This window comes from Sebastes umbrosus, chromosome 4 (genome assembly GCF_015220745.1).
Source record: "Sebastes umbrosus isolate fSebUmb1 chromosome 4, fSebUmb1.pri, whole genome shotgun sequence".
Classification (NCBI taxonomy): Eukaryota; Metazoa; Chordata; class Actinopteri; order Perciformes; family Sebastidae; genus Sebastes; species Sebastes umbrosus.
The window spans coordinates 13,845,616-13,862,982 of NC_051272.1; the positions used below are offsets into that span (position 1 = coordinate 13,845,616).

The following is a 17,367-nucleotide window of genomic DNA, read 5'->3' on the forward strand; positions in this document are numbered from 1 at the left end:
GGACACTTTTACGTGGGGGTCAGGACAAATTATCATCTTCTTATCAAGAATTTAAACCATGCTGATTCTTTACTAATGGTCCAGAAACAAAGCTAAAGTTGCTAAACATATTTGTTACTGTTATGCATTGTGATACTTATCTGATAATCAATGTGGATGACATTAAATCGCCTTAAACTTAATCAAGCAAGTGTTCTGCAAAAGTCATTGGTCTTTCATATTGTATTTTTTTTGCAGTGTCTAAGTATACTAGTTACTACTAAATGCATAACACACTGTAGCTAATTAAATCCTAATAATAACTTTTTAAATGGTATATTGACATATACAAAAATTGATTTGCCCAACCTAATGGAACACTACCAATCCCACCCTTAGGAAGATGGAGATAGTACATGTCAATATTTGCTGTCAATCACTAGGGGACATGGACATCTCACATTGCAATGAGACATCCACAGCAACAACCAACGAGCAGAATACATTCACTTTATTAAAATGGAAATGGAAAAACATATATGTTGCACAACATGCAAGGATGCAAAATCAGATACAGTTAGAAAAATTAAAGACATATAGAAACAAAGACATACAGTTACATACAAGACAAATGACACACAATAATATGGTGCTAAATGTAATTTGTACACAACTGCACGGTAGTCCTTGAGAGTATTGCATTGCAGTATGGGTTTGTCATGTACAAAAACACCTGGCAATTGGATTACTCTTAAATTGGTAGGTGTGTGTCACTGAGTTGAGTTAGTAGTAGTTAACAACTACACCAAGTGAATGCCTCAACTGCACCTGCAGAACACATCCTGACACAATGATTCAGCAGTATTCCTTTGAACTGACTGCTGCTAGTTGTTTTCCAAAATAGCCCGAAGGGTGTCTAAGAAAAGTAAATATACTTTTTTTCTGAGGCGATGACCTAATTTTCACAAAGACACTATTTTGCTCTGCAGATTGGTGGGGAAGGGTTGGAAAACAGACAGAGAATCCCTAGACACTCCTTGTCATACCTTCATGTAAAAGTCCTTAAATTACTACAGCACAGGTTTCTGCAACTTCCAGATGGTCTATACAGCATCTCAAACACTCTAAATGTCATTAACCAAGCATTTTGAAACACGTATACTCTATGTACAGTATATAAGTCATGTATAATTTAACGTGATTTACGTTAATGAGGCACTTCACATATGATAAAATGATTAAATAATACATTGTGCTATTTTAACATATTGTCATTTAAGAATGATATTTTAGGGCTTTTTCCTAACACAAAGCTTGATCTTCTATGTAACTTCTATTAAGCTAAAAGTGTTTTGTGGTAGATCACTTTTAAAGATTAAAAATATTCTAGCCCTATCAGTCTGAATTGCCACTCATGTTTGCCATTATGTGCCACAACCCTTTCTTAACATAAATATTTATGAAGAACTGAATTCTCATTAACTGTGATATATCTACCATGCATGCACTGAATGTGCCTAGTGCAGACACTTAGTCTAGGGTCAAATGTGTATTGCTTAGTATAGTGGGCTCTCACTAAGAATAAGGCAGCCGTGATGTGGAAAACATGTATGAATAACTTCAAGCCCATAGATTTTTGTGCACACCAGTTGTGTTATCACTGCATTTTAGGAGCAAGGATGATCATTTAACTGTGAAGAAGTAAAGCCATTGTGAAATAAAAAGCCAAAGCATGCTAATGAACTCACAGGACGAACATGGATAGAACTGATTAGTGACATACATAAAACTCAAGCCAAGAGTGTTATGTATCGGTGAGTAAGATGTTAAAAAGAAAAGAGACAGCATGCAAACACCTAACGTGACATTTACCGTGACAGAGGGAAATATAGCAACCAACAACCAACAACAATTATCTGGATGATTGAGAAAGAACCAGTTAGTGCACAAACTCAGTAGGACCACTCAGCGTTAGCATGCATGACAAGCAGGTCCACACAGTCGAGTTGCTGCAACAGTCTCAGGCTCCATTTACCTTCGCTGTCAGACATGGCGCCTTGCAAGTCATCCATGATGAATGCGATGTCTCGATCATACCCTCGCGTCCGGGATTCCTCCCTCATATGTTGCTGTACCTCTGGCAGGGAATGGCTGGACCCAAACTGGTCCCTGGAGTCAGCAGAGATGGGAGGGAGAGGACCAGCTGAGGCCCTCGCCATACCCATAGGCTGCCCCACTGGGCTCAGAGGGCTCTCCTCCTCCGAGTTCTGAGCCACAATAGGGATACGGCCCCGACTTTGGCTGATAGGTAGACTGGTGGGCTTTGTTCTGGCCACCCCGGGAGCAAACGCTGCATCCAGGACCTCTCCTTCTGTTTTAAGTCGAAGTGAGGAGCTGGATAGGTCCCGTTTGATAGATAGATCCAAGCCATAGACAGAAGAGGGTCGGGAGGAGGGGCGCGAAGAGGGGCGGGAACGGGTGCCACTTGGGTAGGTGCCATCATCGTGGGCAGTGGCCCTGATAGAGGATCCAATTCCGTGGGACTGCCCAAAATTAAGAGAGCCAGCTAAGTTGGCCCCCAGAGAGGAGCCCAAATATTTCTGCTGCTCAGACAAGTTCTTTCTCAGCCCAAATGTAATCTCATCCTGAAGCAATCTCGCTGTCGCAGCCAGATTGGTCACAGAGGAGGCCCCAGATCCCATGTAGCTGCCATAGTCAGGCTCCAGGTCCCTACTCTCCTGAATTGGGGAAAACTTTGTGATGGCCTTCGGGTCTATTTGGGCCTTTTTGTTCTTCATCTGTTTCTGGTAGAGCACAGCTGCCGGGAGTTGCTTCGCGGCCTGTTTTTCAAGGGTGAGCCTGCCGATGCTGTATTTCTCTCCTTTAGGGAAGTGGCGAAAACTGCCATCGCTGGGGAGATACTGGGGCAGGCCCAGGCCCGTTAGGTGTTCTAGTCCCTCAGTTCCTCGTCTGAACTCCTGCTTGATCTGCTGCTTCAGTAGCTTCAGCTCGTAAGGCTCCTCCATAGTGTCATCTTCACCTTTACCGTAACCCTGAAGTCGAGACGAGCCTAAAAACTCTGCCACCTAAAAGGGAAAAATAGCATGCAAAACTGAGTGTTTTCTAGACAGTAATGTGAATTAAACTCACACAACAACAAATGTATTTTACGTGTGTTGAGTGATCACTGACATATATACAAACATGGTCAGACTGATCCATTGGGTCTACATTTTTTTTGCAACTGTTTGAGGTTTGTTGCACAGGCCTACTGATCTAATCTAGTCTGACTCCCCCAAATTTGTGTCTGTATGGAGATATGCAAAGTGTGTAAAGGCTGAACAATTAGGAGCAGATGGAAACCTTTCAGACATCAACATCTGTTTGGCCAATACACCTAAGTATCAGCCCAAAAGCCAAAAGCTTTATTTTGCGTCATTCTGAAAGGCTATAAAGATTGCATCACAAGAATAAACTAGAATTACCGCCTTGCGTTTGTATGCCTCCGCCAGCCAGTCAAGTTGCAGTTTACATCCATGTCTGTCCAAAATGTCATCATTCTAGCGTATTAGACATTTGTGTGAAATTGTCATAATGAATTCTTGAGTTCTGGCCAAAAACGTGTTTTGTGAGGTCTCAGTGACTTTGACCTTTGACCATCAAATTCTAAGTAATTCATCCTGGAGTCCAAGTTGAAGTTTGTGACAAATTTTTCGATAATTCGACGGACATAAGGTCACAATGACCTTGACCTTTGATCACTAAAAAATCGAATAATTTCATTCTTGAGTCCAAGCGGACGTTTGAGCCCAATTACAAGAAATTTCCTTCAGGCATTCCTGAGATATTGCGTTTACGAGAATGGGACGGACATGAGGTCACAGTGTCAATCTAAAATTTGAGCAATATACATGTGGAGATGAGAAAAGTAAAATTGGGGATAATGTAACATTAGAGTATTTACCTCTGCTGTGCGCCTGACTTCTGCTGCCCTGAGTAGTCTGTCTGCCTTGGACATCTCCTTATCAGGCATGTTGAATCCAGAACCCAAGCCGGTGTTGCTCAGCCCCGTTGACGCCTTGGTGAGCTCCCCTATGTCCTCTATCAGCACGTAGTTCCTGGCATTGTGGTGGTCAATGTCGGCATAGAAGGAATCAGCGGAGATGCTCGACATGGGACTAGATGCCATGCTCCTCTCCCCTAGCCCGAGCCTCAAGTCCAAGCTGCCATACTTGCCCCCCAGGTGAGCAACCCCATACCCACTGTCTGTGGAGGACGGCACAATGAGCAGAGGCTGGTTGTGTATCACTTCGTAGTTGGTGGTGATCTTAGGCTCTAAATCAGACAGGTTGGTTTGTCGCTGCTTTCCCTGCTGTAAGAGCAGAGCATGCTGGTAGCTGCTGGACTGAGCCTGGGCATGGGAGAGGGAGAGGGTTGGGTAAGGAGACACCTGTTGGTGGTAAAGGGACTGCTGCTGGTAAAGGTTCTGTTGGGTGTAGTGGCTGGTGGTTTGGGTCTGGGGAACATACTGGGCATAGTGTGAGTAGGGACTAGTCAGTGTGTTGTACTGGGAATCAGCTTCTGTCTGGGGGGGGATGAACTGGTCAAACTCCGACTGGGGAGCTGTCCGTGGTCTCTCCAGGCCGTCACCCCTGGCCTCTCTGATGTTGCTAACCTCGCTGTCTGACATGTAGTCTCTTTCCTCCGCCACCCCCTGGAGATAGGCCCTCTCTCTCTTTTCTCTCTCCTTCAGCAAGGCGTCCTTACGCCGGTTGATACCCATCTCCAGGTACCTACAGTAATAAGAAAAAAAGGGTATTGTTTTAGCACCAACAGTTCGATTAACATTACCACCAAAGAGGCAAAAAAATATTCCGGGTTCTCACACATTAGTACCTTTTATACGAGTGTGACATGTGTGAGTGTTGAGAGGTCTCACTGAGTGATGTCAAGGCAGCCTTTTAGCCCATAAGCTATCAAAGTAAGAGGGGAATCATGCAGATTAATTAGGAATAATAACTGCATGAGAGGGACAAACGCAATGATGTTAGTTAATCAATTTATGACATATTCATTGGCTAGTAATGTCACAGGATCTGAAAAAAAATGCAAGCCTATATCCTAAATTATGTTGATGTTAAATCTGTGGCCTCTCACCGTAGCTTGGCGTCAATCTCCTTTTCCTCTTCGTCTAGCTCAGCTTGTTTCTTGCGAAGTTTGGAAGATTCTCGCTCCACCAGATCGAGCTCCTTGTCAATGTCCTGCAGGATCTTTGCCCGGGCCATCGTTGTACTGCGGGCAAGACGGCGACGAGCAGAGTTGGAGCTGTAGCCTGACCGTCCTGACAGAGAGTCATCGTCGGGAGGGGGGTCCGGTAGTGTCCGCTTTACCTTCTTACCTGTACCAGAGGGAGAGCCTCGGCTCTAGAACATAAAACAAATGATAAATCTGTCAATCACTGAATTATGATTAAATACACAATTAAATTGCAGTTTACTGCATACTCCACTATCATTCTGAAACAATCATAAGCATAGCAATTATCGTTTTCATTAATAATAAGACAGACATTATTTCCATTTATATTCTGCTATGACTTACAGAATAGCTGTCTGCATAGTATCCACCCATCCTGTCATCTGTGGAAGGACTCAGGGATTTAGGATCAGACAGAGACTTCTGACCCGCCTTTAATATCCGAGGGCCAGAGGAAAATCTGGATGGGTCAGCAGTCAGCATTCTCTGCCCTCCAAGTGACTTTTCCGGGGACATGGGGGAGACTGAGGTGTAGAAGACTTTAGACTTGGAGGGGATGTCTGCTGTCAGGTGTGTACTGTAGCCCACCTCAATGGGTCTTCTGTCTGAGTCTGTCTGACAGCTCAGACTGCCACCTTTCTGAGAGTTCTCTGGAGCGGAGATATGCTTGATGATTTCCACCCGAGTGTCCATCTGGACATTGGGTCGTTTGATCGTTCCAGAATGGTCGGTCTGGACGGATATCTCCGCCACTGTTTGGATAGCAATGCTAGTGACCTTGGAGCTGTGTTTCCCCTCACTGCTGTGTTTTCGAGAGCGCCGTCGAGCTTTTGTGGGAGCATCCCATTCATCTTGGTCCTCATCATCAGTCTGATCTGGGCTATCGACATTCCTCTTGTTCTTCTTTCTCCTTCCTACATGCTGCTTCTCTGCCGAGTCTTCATCATCCGTCTGCACTCCACTATCTATTATTCTTTTCCCTGTGTCCTGGTCAGCTTGAAGCCTCTTTACTAGACTAAGCTGGTCCTGACTTTCCTGTAATTGTGTCCCAATAGCTGGAGTTGTAGACTCGTCTTTGACAGGCCAGTACTGGCCACTGTCCCCTACCCCTGCATATTTAGCATCTAGAAGGTTCCCTGTGGAACCAGTGCTACCATAGTGCTCATCAAGCTGGCGCTGGAGTTGCAGTTGGAGGTGTTGGATTTGCTGCAACTGCTCTTTCTGCTGGACATAGGTCTCCTGCTGGGCCACCATGTGGGCATGGTGCTCTTCCTCTTGCTGCATGAGAAGCTGCTGTTTCAGAGCCTGAAGCTCCTCAAGCTCCCTTTGGACCATAAGCTGCTCCTGTTCGCGGTAACGCTGGATCTCCTGCCTCTCCCACTCCAGCTCCTCAGCGAGACAAAGCTGCTTGAGCTTCTCTAGCTCTAGAAACTCCCTCTCCATCTGATACTGGGCCATCTTGGTGTTGTCTAAGCCAGGGAATATTGGGGAAGATGCTAAGGCATCCAGAGAGGCAGCAATTGCTTCCAGGGTGGTGTCCGAGTACATGTCCGGATAGCCTGTTATGATGTCAGCCAAAGCTGTGGGTAGGAGCTCCTTAGGTAGCCCTGTTTCAAAAGGAATTATCTGTCCAGGGTCTGTACTGGGAATGAAGCCATACGGATGCGGCAAGTTCTGGACTGTTGATGTAGGTGTTAAGTTAGTGCTAAAGACGGAGCCTGGTTGAGTTGTAATTGCATATGCGGATGGAACTGGTACAGCAACAGAAGAGTAAACTATTCCATCTGAGGTTCTTAGTACACCATTTACACCAAACCCGGCTGCAGGGACCTGGGAGTATGGAGTAGTAGTCATCCCAGGGTAGGTTCCAGTAGCTCTGCTAGTGTAGTCTAGAGCTTTACCTGCCATAATAAGTCCAAAGATATAGATTTTACTTTATCAAATACATTATCATTTCAGAAACAAACATACTGTACTGTATATGAATTAAATGTCATGCAGTTTGGATTTAAAAGGACTCTCATTTCACATGCATCTGCAGTCAGTTTGGCTAGCAAGATGCAAAACCAAAATATTGAGGGAGCACACGCAGGCACACACATGCATCTGTATGAAGACAAAAGAAAAAAAAACAAGCAGGTGTTAATATTTAATGAAAACATGCATATTACACCAAAGCAAATTAAACAGTTACGGAAAGCATGAATTAATAAACTTAAAAGGGAGCACAACCATAAATGCCTTCAGCAAGCCAAGTATTGAACTGAAACAATATTAGTGAAAGAGTAAAGACACTTTGTAAATAAAAGTGTCAAGTCTATTAAAACAATCAAATGCAAGCCTATAAGCAAGCACAAAGCATGGTAACAAAAAACATGCAAACATGCAGAAATACCCCCATACTCACCAGCAGAAAGTTTGGCAGCAGTGAGGTCTATAGCGCCATCTGAAGATCCACTGAGATAGTAATAGTCGTTCTTGGGATCATAGGAGAACAGTCCTGCCTCTGTCAGATTGGTCTCTGACATCGATGCTTTTATACCATTCATGCCTTTGATACCATACAGTCCAGCGTTATCATATTGGTAGTGGTCATCTCTGTAGCCAAAACGGTTGTCAGGCTGGTTTGTAACCGGGGGCTGTGTTCTGCAGCTTCCTGTAAATGGCAGCTTGTAAAGGACATCACAGCACACACTCCTCCTACCAGCTGTAAGGTCGACTGGAGTCCCATCGTCCTCAACAACAGTGGTCACCACTCCTGGGCTTGTGTCGTATAAAGCTACCATAGCTCTCACTGGTCTGTAGTTTGACAGATCCATGGCCCCTGTGGCCTCTAAAGAAAGGACGGGACCTCCATTGGTGATAGCTGTTGGGGAAGTCATTGGCTGTTTGCCTCCCGAGGGGACCAGAGCTCCAAACGAAAGATTAATGGGTATGTCTTGAGCTGTGGATGCTAAAGCACTGACTACGGGCCGGGAATTCACAGGTCTGTATACAATCTGAGCTAGCGGTTCGAATGATTTGTATGTGGTGAGAGGCATAGGCAATGATGTAACAGGTCCCTGTAGATCGAGTGGTTTCTCTGCTGGAGTGCTGTTATAAGAAGCAATGGTGGCTGTGCATGTGACTATCGTGATGCTGTCAGTGACCACAGACAGTGTGGTTGCAGGGGTGATCTCTGGACTAAGATTTATTATCTCCGGCTGCACTGCTGTGATTTGACGCCCACTAGAGTCACTTGAGAAAGACTGTCGACATGACTCAGGTGGTGTCAGGTCCATGCCTTGCTCAGTCATCTTGATGCCAACCCTCATGGTACGTAAATCGATAACATCACCAGGGTAGATTATCTTCCCATTCTGTTTCTGCAGAGGTTGGACTTTAGCTATGTCTGGTTGTATAGTGATTGCTACACTGGGTTGAGGGACTTGTGGCAGTCTTTCATGAACAACAGAAACAGTGGTCCTCTGGACCTCAGTGGTGACCACCTGAGTGACTAGGCTAGGCAGGCTTTCAGGAGGCTGGCCTGAGGTGGAAATTGAAGAAGAATACATGTGACTCCTACTGGAGACTACCTTTTCTGGTCCTCGAATCTCTTGGCTCTCAATAGACTCTTGCTGAATTTTAGTGATAGTGACTGGAGCCACAGATACACCACGGGGAATGTCCTGTGCAGTGGGAATTGAGGTTCTCCTTGTATATGCCTCAGTGGTAATTATCTCAAGAGGGTGATCATATTCCGATGAATAAGTCAATATCTGTGGTCTTTGTTCTGTTGAATGAATAGATCCTCTCCTGTAGGGGATTTGAGCAGCATAACCATCAATAGGAACATCTCTTTCAGCTGCCATGTTTACTACATGTGCCATTGGTAATGATTGCTGCCTGGTTATGGATTCTCTCCTGGTGGCAGCATAGGCTTCAGTTGTAACCACCTGCGTGGGTGTTTCATACTCTGCAGGATAGGTAAACATTTCACTCGTGGGGTACGTTGGCTGTACTATAGACGATACAGATGTCCTCCTACTGGTGGTTTCCCCAGTTGAAATAATTTCAATTGGCATCCCAGCCACTGCCTGGGGCTGCAACACTGATGATGTTATTGAAGCTCTTGCATCAACATCCTTTGTTATAATCTCTGTGGGTGTCTCGCGTTTAGGCTGCAATGCTATGACCTCCAGTGGTGACATTGAATGTGACATGACTGAGGGGGTAATTGCTCCATAGACCTGTGGAATATACGCAACATGAGGTACTTCTGGCTGTACGGTCATTGGTTGGACTTCCATCACAGGAGGTGATGGTGTTACTTCACCAATTGTAGGAGTTATCATCGTAGCAACTGCAGTTAGTGGCACTAACTTGGCTGCTTCTGGTGTTGGGGTAGCTTCAACAGCTACAGGTAGAGGATGAGGTACTGGAGATACTGTTGCTACTCCTGGTATTCTAACAGTAGTGTCTGTTGTAATAACCTTCGTAAGTACTTCAAACTTTGTAGGGGGCACTTCAGCTACAAGAGGTGGGTGCTGCAAATGTAGCTGCCCTGTCACTGAAGGCAGAACTTCTAAAGGCTGAACAGTTTGTGGTACTGATGGGAGGTCAGCAATGGTGGGAGTATTGTAGTAAGCTGTAGGCAATTCTTGCTCTGTAGAGTGAGTTACCACTTCAACTACTGTAAATTCCTGTTGAGCAGGAATTTGCTGACTCACTTCTGGTATTGGTGATCTTACCATAACTGTCTCGGTGACTATGACATCAGTAGGCATATCCTGTTCTTTGTGTTGCATTTCTATTTGACTTGCAACTTGTGGATACAGAATAGTTGAGAGGACTGCAGCTGGTCTATCTTGGGGAACTAGTGCAACTAAAGGTACCTCAGGCTGCAGTGGTACAGTAACAACTTCTGTCAGAGGATGTGGCTGAAAAGGTACAGTTGGTATTTGGGCCTGAGGAACTAGTGCTTCAGCTGAAACCTCTGCCGGAACTGTTATGACCTCGGAGGCTATGTTTGGACGTTGAGCAACAAGTGGTATAGACTGGACCCTTGCTGTGGCTTGGATTGTTAGTGGTTGAATAAGAACCGTTGGCTCTGGGGGCATTATGATGACCTCATGCATTGTTTTAGGTGGTGGCAGTGGCTGAGTAATTGGTTGTTGCTGTTGCACATAGGGTTTCTTAATTGGAAGAGGTACACTATGTGCCTGAATAGGTATGTCCTGACCTGATGACACTACCGTGACATCAGCGACAGATAGTGGTGGTAGTGCTACAAAAGGCACTTGCTCAACTACTACAGTTGGAGCTATGGATATTGGAGGTGGATGCCTTACAGTGGGGACAGAGGCTCTCCTGACTGTACCCTGTGCTGAGAATGCCTCAATGGGTGTTTTCTGCTCTGAGGGTGTGGTCCGTACCCCTGCCACTTTTGTAGATGGGATGGAGCCTCGTCTTACAGGTGCCTGAACTGTTATGCCCTCTGTTGGTGAGCCAGGCTCAGATGGAAGAGTTATCACCACATAAGTTTGCAAACATCTACCGTGTCTAGGAGACATAGGTGACTTAGGAGATGTTGCACTCAACTTGGATTCCACAGGTCGTGTCAGGCTAAGTGACAGAACATTTGGAGGTTGTTTGGTCCTCGGTAGTGTTGCAGCTTTGGAGGCCACAGGAGGGGGAGGTGGCTTGACACTCTCTCCTGGCTTGTGGCTGAAAACCAGTCCAGCTGGAATTGATATAGGCTTAGGTGGTATGGGTGGAGGAGGCTTGGCGGTTTGACTGGGGCCAGTTGTTGTATCAGAAACTCCTGCTACTGTTGTTGCAGCAATCATCACTGCAGTGGGAGCCAGCGGCTTTGGAGAAACAGTTGACTTGGGTAAAGTGGTAGGAGGAGGTGGGGGTGTTTCTGCTACAGGTATTTCTACTGTGTCTACAGCTTTTGTCTCTACCATAGGTTTAGGCGAAAGTTTTGGAGCTGAAGTTACTGGCACTGCTGACACCTTAGTGGTAAGTGAAGCTGTATCGGTGCTGGGTATATCTGAAGCTATTTGACTACTTTGTGGCAGAGAAGCAGTGGCAGCTATTGATCCTGTGCTAGCCATATATTGTGGGGTTTGTCCAAGCAGAGATATGTTTTCCACACTTGGCACTATGATGACTACATGCCCTTGTCTGGTTGGGGTCACTACTTGAGGTACAGCCACACCATCTGGTTGCATTTCTTCCATTCTTGGCTGTATATCCACAACTACAGACTGCATTGGCTGGCCAGTCACTGTGGTTCCCCTAGTGGTGGTCACAGTAGGGGTGACATACTGAACAGTCCTTACAAGTGGCAGCTCTTTGTTAGGCTCAGGTAATGACACTGAAGTAGACCGAGGGGGAGGAGGGGGTGGGACCTTCTTTTTGGTTATAGTAGTTGATGTTGGAGCTGGTGCAGGAACCTGGGCTGTTTGAGCTGGAGTTGGGATTACAACTGGGCTCATCGATGAGACAGCTGCTTTTACAGGGACTGAGTGTACCACTTTGGCTTGGGCTTGAGCTGGGGTAGTTACAAGTGCTGAGGCCGGTAGTGGAGTTTGTGCAGATATTGGAGGTGTAGTTGAAACCAGGTCAGGCATCTTCTGGACTATAACTGGACCAGGGTATGAGGCCAGAGTGACAGAAGCAGCAACAACATGGGCTGAAGCTGGAGTGGAGATTGCAACAGGTTTAGCAGTAACTAAGGTTGTAGGTTGGGCTGAGACAACAACAGGTGCTGGACTCTGTGCTGAGACCTGTATTACAGTTGGAGCCTCGGTGGGCACCTGAGATGGAGATGAAACCAAGTCTGGCATTTGAACCACAACAGGTGGAGGAGTAGACATCCCCACTAGGGCTGGAGTTGGGGCGTCAGCTGTAGAAGTCTTAGCTTGAACCAATGCAGTTGTTTGAGCTTTGGATGGATCAGACACCACATCTGGTATTGTAACTATAACTGTGGTTGGAGTGGGATGAGAGATTGAGCCCCCACTATACGGTATTGCTGCAAATGTGGCAGGCGATGGTGGCGAGATCTCTAGAGGCAATTGGGTTACAAATGAAGTTGGAGGTGTTGGTGTAGACAGCGGAGTTGAATCTGATGAAGGAGGTGTTTGAGCCTGGAATGAGGATGAAGATGTTGCAATAGAAGCCAAACTGGAATCTGGAGTGGCTGGTGAAGTTGGAGGTGACATTGGTGATAGAGGCGAGGGTGTAGTAGTTAGTTCTGGGGCTGATATTGGAGTTGGAATAGGTTTTGGCTCTGGAATTTCACAGACCACACAGATAGGCTCCATCTCAGCGGTTTCAGAGAAAGGTGGACTTATGGATGGATCTTCTTTGGTGTCAGAGTCATCACTGGGGGTAATGTCAGAGGAAATACCAACACCATACTCATCTGCAAGACTGTCATCCTCTTCCTCCCCAGATGAACACTGGGTAATCTTGAGGTCTGGTATGGGGAACAATGCTTTTCTGAGCGCAGGATCTTGTGGAACCATAGGCCTAATAAAACCTATAGATCCAGTAGGAGTACTCGGAACAGAAGTCACCTCAGATCGCTTAGGGGGTTCAGTGGGGCGTGGTGGAGCAGGCCTTTTCTTTTTCTTCACTGGCAGTTCATTAGACGTTTCAGTGCCTGAAAGAGGCATGTCAATTTGTTCAGTGAAGATTGTCTCTTCAGTAGGCATGGTCACCACACAGGTCTCAGCAAAGGAGGGAGTCCCAGTGACCGAAGCCCCTGATGAGGAAGACTCCAAGGCAGTCTGGGCCTGTTGAAACTCTTGCTCTATCATCATCAGTTCTCTCTTTTTCTGCATCATCTCCTCATAAACCTCCTCTGGAGACCTGAGTTTTTTGAGAGACTCAGAACTAGTATCCTGTTTGAGTTCTTCCTCTTGATATTCACCTATCTTAAATTCAGGCTCCTCAACTAAGGATTCATAAAGATAGTCCTCTATCGACATTCCTCCATAGAGTGGCTCAATATCGGGAGGACTCTCCCCTGGAATAGCTTTTGTCTTCTGAATAATTTCCTCATATGCTTCTTCGGCACTCTTCAATGTCAGAGTATTCTCTTTAAATGGATCAGGAGTGTATGGTATCACTGTTGTTGAAGGTCTACGTACTTTATGTACACCTCGCCAAGCCTCTGGTTCTGAGTCTATACTGGCAGAGTACTCAGAGCCAGATGTTCTACTGGTTTCCTCCATTCCCTGTCTCAGATTCTCTGTGGAGGAAGCATCTTCAGTTGGAGACAGTGGTGGGCCTTGGGCTCTAAGTTCATCTCTGTCTTTCCTAGACTTCTCTCCCCCCCTCGTCTTCTCTTCCTCAGAGGAGTCTTCAATGGTGGGGAGAGGCTGGGTTGGCTGCCTGTGCCTTCCTTTGCGATGCTGTTTTTCCCCACTGACTTTCCTGTGACTGGGGCTGCTATCACTGTCCTCCTCCAGGGACGAAGCTGACGTGGGTGAAGACCCTGGGGTAAAGCTAGATACCTGAACACTGGACGATCCCTTTGACAGGGATTCTGTGATGCTCTCTACTTCTTCATCTGTGCTTTGTCTCTGTCTCATGACTGGAGTAGCTTTCTTGAAAGTAGCGCTAAGCCTTGTTTCAGGAACATCTTGAGTAGCTGCAGTGTCAGTTTCTGGGAGGGCTTTTTTCATGGCTGGGCCTTCTTCATTCTCTGTGCTACTTTTTCTGGCTGTCACTGAAACATTATCAAGCTCAACCTCTTCGATAGCTCCCTCATCAGCCAAAATATTTTCTTTCTCATCTTCTGAAAGAGACATTTCTTCGTCATCACCCATACCCATGATCTGCTTGCGGATGAATTCTTCATCATCCATAGAGTCAGCGCTTTCAGTTTTAAGGTCCTCACTGCTGGATGAAACATTGCTGACCTCCAGCTTTCTCCTCTGGACTTGAGGTGAGGGTGTGAGCTCACTTCCACTGCTCTCAGCCATTGCTTGGAAACTTAGGCGCCTTCTCTCAGCTTTAACCTCCTCCTTTACTGGCATGGATGGATCTGTATTTTCTGTATCATTTTTACTTGTATCCCTAACCACCTGTCCATCCTTTAACTCCTGGGATATGGGTAAAATCTGGGGTTGATCATCATGTTCCTCTGCTTTAGACTTAGGCTTTGTAGCTGTCACAGGAACAACTGTGTCTTCCAATTTAACCGGTCCAGTAGGTAGGGAGATGTTTCTTTCTTTCATTGGCCCTTTTTGGATTTCATCTTGCTCCTGAAATGTGAAAAAACAAGATAACAGTAAATACATTTCCTCTATGAAAGAACCAGACTTTCTGGGACAATCCTAACCAGATAATTCATCTTGTTTTTAACTTGCAACTGCAACATGTTATTAAGGGTAATTATGAAAATGGTCTAATGCAGTGGGAAGATGCATCATTCACCCAAGTCTTGTCAATATAAGTAATAAGAAATTACATATTGCAGAAGACACATAAAAGAGCTTAACAGAATGTACGCACAACTTACTACCCATTAGAGAAAACACAACATAGGCTGCACATAGATTGTCAGTTTTGTAGCCAAACATTGGGTATTTTAAAGACAACATTGGTATTTAATCTTAAAGTACATTTTAATTAATATAGGGAATGTTTAGCCAGGATGGCAGTATCTCCTCATAGTTTTTTTCTTTTATACAATATTGTTTTTCTTATCTCAAATTGAACATTTGTCAATACAACCATCATTTTTAATCAAGAGGACCTATTCTTACTTTTATGATGATGCTCTTTGTAGATACTGGTTGTATCTCTGGAGTTGAGGTGATGTCAGTAATCTTCTCAACCAACTTATCAGCAATTTCCTTGCTATCAGCTGCTATGACTGGTTCTACTCCCAATACCAGCTGTGGTTCTTGTGACTTTGGTTGTACCTCAACTTTTGTTGGCTCTGTCGGCTTGATGTGGTCATCAGGCTGTACTTTCATAATAATCATCTCTGGAGCAGCAGACAATTCTGGCTTTGTTTCAGTCCCTGGGACAACTCCAGCCACAGCAACCTCTTCAGCAAGAGGTGAAGTAGGTACAACTGTAGGTTCAGTCACAGGGAAAGAGGAAGCTGCAGCCACACCTGCGTCAGCTTTGACTTTTGGAAGCTCAGGTCCAGGCTCCACTTTCACTGCCTCTTCTCTAGTTTCCACTGTTTCGGTCTTGGGAACATCTATGTTTGGCATGTCAACCTTTGGTGTAACTGCTTTCTGTTGCACAGTGGCCATGGTGGGTAAAATGGGTTCTGCTGTGGATTCTGCTAAAGGCTGTTTTACTGCCGTAACAGGTGAAACCTTTGCTGTTGTGGGTATGCGTGTTGTCTCGATCTCGATTTGTGCAGAAACTGCTGTAGGTTCCATCTTTGCTTTTGGGGTTGGAACTGTTGGTACTGCCTTGATGGGGGCAGGTGTGGGCTGTGGTTTTGTGGCCGCAGGTGTAGGCTCTGCCTTTGTAGGGGAAGTTTTGGGCTCTGCCTTTTTGGTGGCAGGTGTGGTCAGGGTCTCTGGCTTGGCAGATACAGGCTGGGACATTTTTCCTGAGTCTCCCAGCTGTCCAGACAAAGCCCTCTGAGTCTGGCAGTTCAGACACAGCCATTCCTTCTGTGATCAAACAAACAAACACAACACATGATTAGGAAACAAACTATACCAAGAGTTACATAAAAAAAAACACCTTACAGGCCCAACTAGATGTTTTTTGACCTGTGGTATTTCACATAGTGTGCAACTGAAGACTTTCAGTTATATAATAAGTTGCTGCTAAAACAGCATTTTGTAGACTTCTTATCAGATCACCATTCAAGTTTAAGCCTAGAGGGTTATTTCATAAAGGAGGGACAGGGCTTATTGTGGAATGTCTGACTTGAGCTAAACTAACTTACCAATGAACAGCACAGCCATGGCTTTTTTAACCTGCTACTTTTACGGATACTAAACTGAAGCACACATGCCAGTGTTGTTTTCTAATGCAGCATTTGCCACCTCTTCAACCTCTTTTTCATATGCTAAGTTTTTGGAATTCTTGATTTAACCATAATTTTCTGGTATGTGTTTGTTAAGGGTGGATTAGTTTTCCTTGGTGAAGTTTTGTTGCTACTTTGATAAATCCCTCGTAAAAACAGAGCCTATTCGGCCAAATCCTACAGTTAATTGCATTTCCCATAAATGGTAATATCCGTGACTGAATTAGTATTTACTATAAAATAAAAAAAATACAAAGCAAGCACGTATGCTATTCAGTTTGTAGTAGTGAAATCGTCCAAATGGTGCAATCGTATGAAATTTGTTTTTTCAGTGTATTTTCTCCAATGCATGTATTGTGTGTGTGCTCAGAGATATCGTTTTAGTGCAAGACCAGCACACAGATTTATGGGCATAATAACAGTGTTGAGGGATTGGAAGGACTGAAGCTAAACTTTTAAACAGAAGCTACATTTTAGTCTTTTTTTTTTTTTTCTGGAATGGTAGTTCCATGATAACATAGCTCCAGTTTAAAAATGTTTTGTGGAGGAGAATTTGCTAAAAGAAAAAGCCTCATATACTTTGTCTTTTACAAAGACAGACAAAACAACCATTGCAACAAAATCATTTCGAATGTATACCTAGTTGTCTGGTGTTTAGACTTAGTATAAAAATACCGGTTATTGAACATGTAAGTGATAGCAGGTTCCAAGTATGTGTTTTGGGGGCATATTTAGGTGTTGGACTGTAACTTTAAAGTTGAAATGATAAAGAGGTGAACAACTAGTTAAGAAATAACACACTAACTGCATAATGTCATATGTACCAAAGCAATGAGGTATTGTCGAGTGTTGCAGTGGTAGTAGTACATCTTTGACTTGTTATTGAGATGAACATGATACAACACAGTCTCTTATGCTGAGTAATACCATAGCACTCAAAGTAATATAGATTCAATCCTCACCCAGCTACTTGTTACTGGACAATTCAAACAACCGTCGCATTTACACAGAAAAATCAACAATAAATAACATTTTCAATAGAAGCTTGTGGTCCATAATATTAACATGCTTGCCGCTATTACAACTTACGACACTTGTGAGACAGCAATGAAAAATGCTTACCTTGCAAA

The 17,367-nt window shown here is 44.7% G+C and overlaps 1 protein-coding gene across 6 annotated transcripts in view; it reads right to left on the minus strand.

The window, feature by feature from the left end:
* pclob (piccolo presynaptic cytomatrix protein b) overlaps nt 1-17,367 on the minus strand; it is a 74,036-nt gene that overhangs the window by 22,385 nt on the left and 34,284 nt on the right. For all 6 annotated transcript variants that reach the window (XM_037766838.1, XM_037766837.1, XM_037766836.1 and 3 more), the window contains exons 13-18: nt 15,003-15,875; nt 7,643-14,498; nt 5,581-7,136; nt 5,137-5,402; nt 3,944-4,772; nt 2,015-3,065 (exon numbers count right to left, since the gene is read on the minus strand). In XM_037766838.1, the coding sequence (XP_037622766.1) occupies nt 2,015-3,065; nt 3,944-4,772; nt 5,137-5,402; nt 5,581-7,136; nt 7,643-14,498; nt 15,003-15,875 (11,431 nt within the window). The remainder of the gene's footprint in view (nt 1-2,014; nt 3,066-3,943; nt 4,773-5,136; nt 5,403-5,580; nt 7,137-7,642; nt 14,499-15,002; nt 15,876-17,367) is intronic.